Source organism: Rhipicephalus sanguineus, chromosome 3 (genome assembly GCF_013339695.2).
Source record: "Rhipicephalus sanguineus isolate Rsan-2018 chromosome 3, BIME_Rsan_1.4, whole genome shotgun sequence".
Taxonomy (NCBI): domain Eukaryota; kingdom Metazoa; phylum Arthropoda; class Arachnida; order Ixodida; family Ixodidae; genus Rhipicephalus; species Rhipicephalus sanguineus.
Window position 1 is genome coordinate 174,471,825 of NC_051178.1, and position 10,456 is coordinate 174,482,280.

Consider the following 10,456-nt stretch of genomic DNA (forward strand, 5'->3'; position numbering starts at 1 on the left):
GGCCGGTTGTTCTCTCGTTCTGCTCGGTGTGCTCGCCTCCTGTCAGCCGGCGCAGAATCGCCGTCCACGCGTGGCTCTCATTATACGCGGACGCACCCGGAGCGCACGCCGCGGGAGGAGACACAGCTTTCTTCGGGGCGCAACTGGCGGAGCGTGCGACGGCGTCGTGTCACCTTTCGCTGGCCATCCAGGTCGCGCGCCCAGAATTGAATGACGCTGGGGAGCCTATAAAGGACTGAACTCCGCATTACTTCGGCTCTGTCCACCGCTGTTTCTCTCGCCGTGAGGACTTGTCACTGGAAGAAGACAGCTCGTTACGTGCAGGCGCTCGCGCGGGCCACTCAGTCCTGGTGTAACGGGAGTGATAAGCAAGAGGTGTACCGTCGTCCACACAACACCGACAACGAAAGTGAGTAGCGTGAGCGCATTGTTTAAATCTCATACTCCGTGTCTATGTACAAATAACTATAGACAGTCGAAGGATACATGAAGCAAATCGTTTCCGGTATTGTCAACTCATGATGCCAAAGGTTTATGCAATAACGAAACACGCAGTCGTTCCCTTTAAAGGCCTTGAGGAGACCGAAAGGGAACTTATCGCTTCGTAGACTTAAGCAAGCGAAGTGCCACGGCCGCTATATAAAAAAAGTAATGGCCTTGTAAGTGCTGTCAAGCTTTTATTCAGCACGGAACAAAGAGAATTTGGGCATAGCCAAGACGTAACGTATAATTCGTGTAGATGTCCCGATACGTACATGAAACGCGGCGACGTACTGCTGCATGGTTTACGTATTTGCTTAATCTGTAATGAACTAAAATGTGATAAGCTTTAATATGTAAAGACAGTAAGCACCATCTTATCTGCTGACGCAAGCGCATAGGCGACGACCCGCAACTATAGCAGCATGTCTAGCGCATGGCGCAGCACGTCTATAGCTCATTAGGGTTGATTGCGGTGTCTCAAGGCGCCTCCAACATTAAACTCTGCTCCTCCTCTATGACGCCATCTCCCAGGAGCATCCTGGCACATGTTTGCCGGGGACTCCAAGCCGTTTGCGTATGCACACCCTCGCGTTCCTTTGCACTCCCGCACAGCCGCACCCAAGGAGAATGCAAAGGAACGCAAGGGCTTACGCCGCAAGCTGCTTTGGGGCCCCGGCACTAAAGTTCTCTTTGGTTGTTTGCCAGGTCGCCCTTGCTTGCGCTTTCATTCAAACTGTACGCTTTGAGATATGCCAAATCGAAAGTTTGCTGCGTCATACGGGCACACCATACATTACTTAAGGACAACGGTGCGGAAGGCAGTATATATAGTATAGAGAGATGGCATGAACGCATGCTCTTGTTTGCAGGACATGTCCCGTGGCCGGCGCTCGTTCTTTCTGTTATGCGGCCTGCTGGCGCTGGGACTAAAAGGTGCTCTATGCGACCACGGCTCAGACTCGTCGCAACAGGACCACGAGCAGCAGCTGCTGCACCACAACTCGCACCAGCAGCCTCCGTCGACCACGCAACAGCAGCTCAAGGCCGAGCGGTCGGGCACGTACTATTTGCACGACGTGGACAACAAGGCCCGCTTCGGCGTCGCTGGCGTTGGCGGCTCTGGACTGACGCTGCTGTTGCCCATCCTTCTTGTGCTCGGCCTGTTCGTCATCATCATCCCAATATTCGGGCTGCTCTTCACCACGGGACTCGCCGGAGGGTTCGGAGGTGGAGGTTTCGGAGCCGGCGTGCCCGGTGGACTCTACCCGGCCGCCTCGGCAGCCGGACGCAAGTGGGTCGGCGCGGATTCGCCCTTACTGAGCCAGGAGAACGTCATCAAGATGGTCAGCTACGTCGACAAGGCGCTGCAGGACTTCGGAAAGCAATTCAAGAACAAGCAAAGCTAACTGCACGTATCACTGTGAGACAGTTCTGAGACAGTTCGCCTTGTACTGATCCGCATGCGCTGCATTGGAGGACTGCATGTGTAGATTATAACACTGTGAACCTAGCGCCGCGCGCTTAACTGCCACGATTTCACTGTAAAACACAGCTGTACTTAGAGTCGCGCTCAAATCCAAGAACGTGATAACTGCGTTTTGACACTTGCATTTGGACAGCGAGCAGCCGCGATCTATTGAATCCACGAAGCACGTCACGTTCACTGCGCCGTTCTGCTATAAGCTTCCAAAGCAACGTCGAGCGGCGCCACTGCTCTTATCGCAACTGGGGGCATCCACGGCCACAGCACTGCCACCCCCGCTTCCGCGCACGCGCATATAGCTCTCGGATTGCATCCGTGATGCGTCACAATGTAACTACTGCTGACTAGCAGTGCTCTGGGCCGAATGAGGAGTGCATGCGCGCACCTGTCCTTGCCACCGCCGCTGGCAAATCCGGCGACAAACCGCCTTCGCGGCCAGCGTCTGCCCCCATGCAGTAACGCATAGCTTAAATTCATCGCGCTTATTTGTTTTCTAAGCACGCGCACGCATCTGTAAAACGCAGCGTGACGTCATAAAGCAGCAACTGTTGTGAAATTGCGGTTCCAGCGAACACGGTTCCAGCGAACGCTATTCAGCGTGACAGGTCACGCTGAATAGCGATCAGGGCGCCATCTATACGGCAGGCAATATGCGCCGATACACGCACTGTTTCAACGCGGCGTTTGCAGTTGGTGGCAATGTGATGGACAGGATGACGCGCAATAGTTGAGAAACTTCTATAGTTTCTGTTTGTAGGTAAATCCGTCATTCGCAGATACCACCACGTAAGATCCACGTCGCGCTGTATACAGTTCGAACATTCATGACACGAGTGCTGGACCTCGTATACTGAGCGTTGTATGCTCCACTTCTCTGCCCCGCTTTTAAACGGTGAGGTTTATAGCTGCACACATACACATTTTTAACTGCACACATTGTTATCACTCCAACTGCTGAGCAGAAAAAAAAGCGGGTCATGTATTGGGCGCCATACTTATGCTCCAATCACTGTACATAAAGCCGCACGAGCGTGGAAATAATTTTTGAACGCTGCGTTGTTTAAGAGTATATACTTATCAAGCTCACACCAAGGTCTGCAGGAACTAGCACGTATACAACAAGTCTTATACACGATACCTAAAGTGCAGTGTTCTATTTTACTATCCAGTCACATAGTAATCACGTTTGCTTATGTATACTTATATGCGCAAATGGCTTGGGTGTCTAGTGGTTCTGGTCGTCCTAACAGACAATACAAAATGCACAGTCTACCCATCGCGTTCATGCAAAAAAAGAAAAAGAACGTACGAGGAATCAATTCATAAACACCTGCACTTCAAACAGCGCACAACAAACACATGCGAATATGCATGTCTCACTCAAGACGCACTGTGATAACACTAATGAGGAATGCTGCAATTTTTACTCGATATAGAACTCGGGGCTTTATGGCTTTAAACATGACGCAATGTTTTCTTGAGCACGCGTTCCGAATCAATGTTTCAGCGACAAGTGCTTCTCAGTAGGGGCACATCTCGAAGGCTATGCTTTTTCTGGCTCCATGCACCGGAAATGATTGCGAAGCCAGAATAACGTCACGGACGCCATGTTTTAGACACCGATCGCATTCTCTCTGTCGCCATCATAGTGCACTAGAATATTCGGTAGTCGCCATCAGCCTCTCTCAACTTATTCATACTTTAAGCTATATCCGTTTCTGTATATAGTGTATTGGTTTAGGTCAACCTTTGCGCCAACGTTTAAGTTGTCTCGTACTCTGCTCCTAACAATTAAATGTAAAAGAAAGGACAGTTTAATTGTTCTCCGCACATCTTTTCACTTCGCGGAATTAATATTTATAGTGTTTAACGCCCGGATTAAATTTTGACTACGTGAGGTGTACGAACTTAAAAAGCACTGTGCTAAAAAGCACGAACGTAAAAAGCACTGAGCTCGAGCGTTTATTGCATTGCGCTCCGTCGAAATGTGGCCTGCGCGACGGTGATCGAACCCACGACCTCGCGCTCAGCAGTAGAACGCGAGAGCCACTATAGGGGTAAAGTTTTGTACTTTGAAATGGGTGAAGGCATCCAGTGTACGTAAACCGCGCATTACGAGAAACAATGTGGCATTTATTGGAGTGTGGACTAGTCATAATTACGAGCTCTGTAATTGGCGTGTAAGTAGGAGCTCTGCAATTAGGTGAACGTTCCATCTGTAGAGTAAGCAGCGCAGGCCCGTAGCCAGGAATTTTTTCGGGGGAGGGGGGGGGGGACTTGATGCTTGATGAAAACCTTTACTATTTGAGGAAAACAGCTATTTTCATGATTTATTTTCGTTAAAACACCCGCATCCATCAAAATTTCCCCTGGCTACGGGCCTGAAGCAGCGCCACAGAACATCTGTATCCACGCGCGTTCGCTATTTTGGCGGCCGCGATCCGTGATACGAGTTCTATATCAAGCATGAAATGCTTTTAGTTATGCGCTCAAAAACTGCTTATTCTCGAGTATACGATAATTCTTGACATTTCGACAACTGGAGTTCTCCGTTAGGCTGCACGCAGCCTTTCATCTAAAGAATGGTTCACCCAAATTATCAAGCAACTTTTTTTCTCGTATAGCGATTTACACGAAAGGAAACAGTCATGCTGCATTGGGCCTAAATATTAATTCAGAACACAGTCGGAATGTGACCACTTTAATCATAGTTCGGAACACATAAGGACCGAATATTTGTCGTGGGCTGCCACCACACTGCCACCGTCGGGATTAACAAGAGCCTCCACGCAGCCGATCAGTCTACACATTTCTCATCGTTGATTTGTTTTTCTCACAGACGTGTTTCAAGCGTGCTAGTCAATCGATTGGTTTGCCTCTTTGAACAGGAGATGTTCGCTCTTTTATAGCTTGCAAATATGAAGCTGGGCAACTGTAGTGGTCTGTGTGTACGGTCTCGATCTCTTCCAGATTTAACGATCCTTTAAAACATGACACGTACGCGACACAATGTGGGACAATTACTCCAGGAAAGTGAACACGAAGAAATAAAACTGGGAATAAAAGAAGAGGGGATAATCGAAAAGTCCGGCTAGATGACTGGATGATCGCATTTAAAAGAGATAAACAAAATTCATTGTATAACTTTTTCTAAACGCGAGTAAAATACTGGACAAAATAAAACACAAAAGAACACACAGCGCCATGTGCGTCCTTATGCGTTTTCTTTTGTACTGTATTTTACTTGCGCTGCGGAAAACTTATTCAAGATGCGTTACCAACAAACCCGCATTGCCATTTATCGAATAACTTATAAGAACTGCAAACAACGCATCTGTGGATAAAACTCAGGAGGCCCGAGAGAGAGTGAGATCAAAGCACGTACTTTCGCCTGTACAACGCGGGAATATCGCATTTCACTTCGTCTTTTCAATGCTTTCAAAACAGTGATATCAGCTACAGATGTACAAAATAACAGTAGTAGTACTTTTAGTGGCGATAAAATTGTTCAATTCCTATTTCCTGCAGAAGTTCGAGTTACAAGTAGTTGACAAAAGTTTCGCGACTATATGTGCGAGATCCCGCCCGTATATTATAGTTATCAATACCATAGTTTAGTCTACCCAATAGTTGCTTAAAATACGTAAAAAGTATTAGTGCAAGAACGTTTTTGCACTCATGCAGTATCCCATAGTTACAGGGCCGTCACAGCCGGCAACCGAGCCCGCGACCTCCATCTTGAGCAGCTAGAGCGTCCTATTCAGTGAAGTCTGCAAAGTGCCAATTCCAGGAAACTGTTGCATCAGAATCGGCCGGATGTGACATTCAATGGCCTTCGCAACCGTTCCTTGCATGCATATACTTTTACGTACTGAAGAGCATAGGCGTGCGCAAAGGGGGGGGGGGGTCACCTAAGAAGAGGGGAGCGCAAAGTGTGCCCCATACATTGACTTAATAGGGGCGCCGCGATGAACCTTCGCCCCCCCCCCCCCCCCCATCCCCCCTCCCTGAAGGAGCCCTGCACACGCCTATGCTGAAGAGGGACGCTGGCGTCATTCACTCTAGTTCATCCATGAGAACAACACATGGCTATAGACTAGAAAACATGTCAAATGCATCAAAAATTGATGCACTTTACGATTAAGCATGTTCTGTAATGAATTAAGTAAGTGGCAAAAAAAAGCTCGTGGTTCATCAGCTTGTTTACAAAATCTTTATATAACTAGATGAAGCTTACGTGAAAACTTCTTTGCTGGTTTATCTCAACATCAAGCTGAACGGCTATAAAATTTTACCCTTTACTTATGAAACATGAACAAACCTACTTGCGATTACAATAATGAGAGTCAAAAACCGTGTATCGCTGTCGCAGTCTGTTCCACAAGGTGTCACTGTTCGAGACAAGTTTTGAAATGCCGTGCCTCCGAGCGTGTTGGCTTTGTCGCACTACACTACTGTACGCGGTGAAGTCAGCTTGCCGTTGAGAAGGCACAATAAGACTTGGCGGGAATCGAATGCTCCAACATGAAGTACATTCAAGTTGTTTTCAAGCAACAATGAATAAGGAAATAGCAAGCGAGGGTTATCAGAGAAGTTCGCAGGTGTCGCGGCAGAATGTTTTCCCACCATTCGGGCGCCCCTAGGTGTCAGGGAGCCAATGAAGAAAAAAAAAAGGGGGGGGGGGAGACTATTGCATTTCTGCGCGTTCACCGTACTACGAATGCCGTCAGCAATGCGACGTCACCATCTTATACATCTTGACAACGCAAAGCAACAATCGCAAAAGGAAACCACACGCTTACGTGTATCTTCCTTCTGTGACTGTTTTGCGCTGTTAGGATGTGTAAGTTAAGTTACCACCAACTAGCCCAAAGTTTTGTGCCGAACCAAACCTCGCATTGCGATCTTCAGCGAGGTAACCTGTCGTGGTATTCGTGGCAAAAAAATTAAAAAGTAAAATGTTGTTTAATTTGGTACATTTAATAAAGCTTCAGCCCTCTTCATTCAGGTTCGCAGGTGACTACCACTATCCCGGTCGACGCGTTTCACTCTCACGCTACAGCTCGCGAGTTGTAGGTCATACGTTCAACACAGCACAATTATAAGGTATATCCAGATAGATGTCAACGTATTAGTTGTCGTTTCATGTAAAACAGGCACGCTTGAGAATTTGTAAAGCTAAACTTTGGCGTTGTTTTTTTTTTCTTTTTATTAATTTTTTAAATACTGAGTCGCGGTGGCTCAGTGACTGATGTTCTCCTGCCGAGCATAAATTTGCAGGTTCGACTTCCGGCTGCATCCCGAAGGAGCGCAAATACTCTCCCGTGCTATTTTTTTTTTTTTCAGCGCGTAGTAAATAACTCGTCATATAAATAAATAGTCCGAGCCTCTCTATCACAGTGCATTTGCGGTCCATATGTTGGTTTAGAATGCTAAAGCCCATAAAGCAACCAACAGTATATACTGCCCAGTAGACCGACTTTTAAAACGCAGCAATGTTAAACTACGAACATAGCACTTCTTATCATAGAACCTAATGGCAAGGGTACGGAAGAGCCTTGTGTTTCGATTCATTGTGACCTACTGCGGTGACTTAATTATCCGATATGTCGTTGCGCCGCTGAGCACGAGGACAGGGGTTTGATTCCCGGCTACGCGATAGGAGAGAAACGCAAGAACACCAGTGAACTTAAATGAGGTGCATCTTCGAAAACTCCAGGTCCTCAAAAGTAACCCGGAGTCCCCACTTTACGACGTGTTTAACAATGATATTTTGCTTTTGGCTAGTAAAACACCAGAATTAAAGAAAAAGAAAAGGTTTAGCTTCGCATGCGTAAGCAAGTAGTTAGGGCCCCAGAAAAGTTCATGCAGACTTATGGGACGCAGGTGGCTTGCTTTCCAGAGAAACCGATCTAAAAATGTTTATTACTTAAAGAAAAAAAAAAGTCGGAACACTTAGTGAAGGCGGATGACTAGAGGAGCTGACGGGTGCACTGCCGCCACTGCTCTCATCGGCGTTCTTGTTCCTCGGCTGTTATCACAACGCGCGGTCGACCCATACTCGCCACGTGCGACCGCGCCAACACAGCGCCTAGACTCGACTGACGCAGTGAAACACGTACGAAATGCGTACCGCTCCACTTACGCACAGCCTCCGGGATCGGCCCACTCTTGACTGATCGACGATGGCTTATGACGTCATCGCTTCCTCGAAGAGGTCACGTGCTTTTTGCTTTTTTTCAGTTCGTGGACGGACGCTGCAAATCAAGCAAGTCACCTCGTTTACAGCTCTGGTGTAAAACGAGGTGACTTCTCGATTTCTGAAAACTTACAGGCGGCCGTTTGTCATGCACGAAGGAGCTGAAGAGGGCTTGTTATATATGCCTCCAGCTCGCAACACTATACAGGTTCGACATAGTATACATAGTGCGCATTGATGTCACTGTGGCTGCCATCTTGGGGTACCTGATGGTTGAGACGCTGCTCGAACGCGCGGAGCAAGAAACGGTGACGGCTGGCCATCAGATTAGTGCCGGTGACCCCACACATCTTACATACCCCAACGCTCGCGTTCATAGGCGTGCGCAGGGTTCCCCATCAGGGGGGGCGAAGGTTCATATCGCAGCGTCCCCCACCCTACTAAGACAATGTATGGGGCAGATTTGCGCCCCCCCCCCCCTCTTAAGTGACTAGAAGGGTAAATGTACGGGGCAGATTTTGCGCCCCCCCCCTCTTAGATGATTAGGGGGGGCGGCCGCCCCCCCCTGCCCCCCTGTGCGCACGCCTATGCTCGCGTTCCTTTGTGTTCCCCCTTGGCACGGCTGGCTAACAGAAGAAAGCGGGGGACGCACAAAAGAACGCGGGGACCGAACGACTGGGAGTCCTCCCCTGCACTAGAGTGTACTAGTAACACTCTATCTGCACAGACTTGCTCTAATGAGTTAAAAAAAGTCACGGTGGCGGCCGCCATGTTGAGGTACCTGCGCAGATAACTTGTCTCCTGTCTGTGACGTTACGTGAACACTATGTATATATCACTCTGTTTACAAGCTATCCATACGCTTGTAAGTGTTACATGCGTACAACGTTCCGCCACGCATAATGTCAATCCACTGTCTCATGTACGGATAGTCATAGAGCTTCCATCCAGTGTGTTTATATGTGTGCAATCGGGACTTGACTGCACGTCGTTAAAAAGGTGCCGGTTGCCACTTGCACAAGCAGACTGTGAGGAAATAGAATATACGTACCACAAGCACTATAATGTTGCAACTTACCCGCAAAGCAAATAAAGATGTGCGTTATCAAAGAAGGCATTGAACGTGTGTCTGTCTCCGTCTTCGGCCAAAGATGTGCAAAGATGCCGTTCTGGACATCATGAAATTCTGCTATATTGGTGCTTGAGACGACGAAATGGTGCCCTATGTGTGTGTGTGTATATATATATATATATAGTATGTGGGTGTAACATATATGTAGCAGCACATGTGACATGTTTTCCCCCTTGCAACTACTTCAGCATGCATACCTTTTTTTTTTCAGTGTAACTCAAGAGCACGATCGAGATATCGTACAAGATAAATTTATGCATTCTTCCTGCCACTCTTGCTGGTAAAGCAAAACATCAGCTGGGTTGAATAGCTTTCTCTCCACCCCGAAGTTGAACCGTTGGAACATAACAGTGAAAAAAGAAAGCTTTGGCTCAACATTCTTTGTGAAGGGTTGCCAGGACTTTTTTCCTTCTTTCAGAGCTTGGGGCCTTCATGGTCGGTACAACAATTCTTTTGAGAACACTGCAATTGCAATAACCCTTAGCCCAGTATGTCACCCAATGTACAGGGTCAGGAATTTATCTATGAAAGGTTTTTGAATAAGCTTTTCAAGTGATTTTCATTGGTAGCATAATGTCAGCTATTTGATGTGCTTGATTGGTGGTATAGCTGTGCAGTGTGTGGAACACCTAAATATATCCAACACAGAGGCATTGAAATGAAGCTTTAACATAGGAAAAATGTCTATATTTAAGGAAAATTGTCTGAAGTGAGGTTATTGGTTTACTTTTGTTTAAGGGTGACTGTAAGAAAATCTGTTACACAACCCAAGCAGAAAAAGGAGAGAAAGTACAAGCAGACTACTACGAATTGTTTGACATGCAACATCATACAAGGTCTGTCCAACCCACTTGCACATATTTGCAGGCTTGTCAAGGCTTAACAACCTGGACATAGAAAAGATGCACAAGTAAGCTGGCCAGGACTACTTTTGTTGCATTACATGTCCAAAATGACAAGCAAAATTACAGTGTCAAACAAGCCTCGTGTTCGTTGGGTTGCTGGCACTGCAGTGCACAATTGCAATACTGTCAGCAAAGCCAACTTTGAAAAACCTCTGCAGGAGGAAGTGCAGCATCAACCAAATGTACTGCAGGAGACATTGCGTCCGTTGCTGATGCCAGGTGCTGTAACACAGTTATATGATACAGTCCTCAAG

The 10,456-nt window shown here is 47.3% G+C and overlaps 1 protein-coding gene across 1 annotated transcript; it reads left to right on the forward strand.

Moving 5' to 3' along the window:
* Positions 1-1,206: 1,206 nt before the first annotated feature.
* Positions 1,207-1,934, forward strand: LOC119386107 (uncharacterized). The gene has a single exon (XM_037653453.2). It carries the CDS (start codon positions 1,329-1,331, stop codon positions 1,887-1,889), a length of 561 nt encoding a protein of 186 aa, XP_037509381.2. The 5' UTR covers positions 1,207-1,328; the 3' UTR covers positions 1,890-1,934.
* Positions 1,935-10,456: the final 8,522 nt, after the last annotated feature.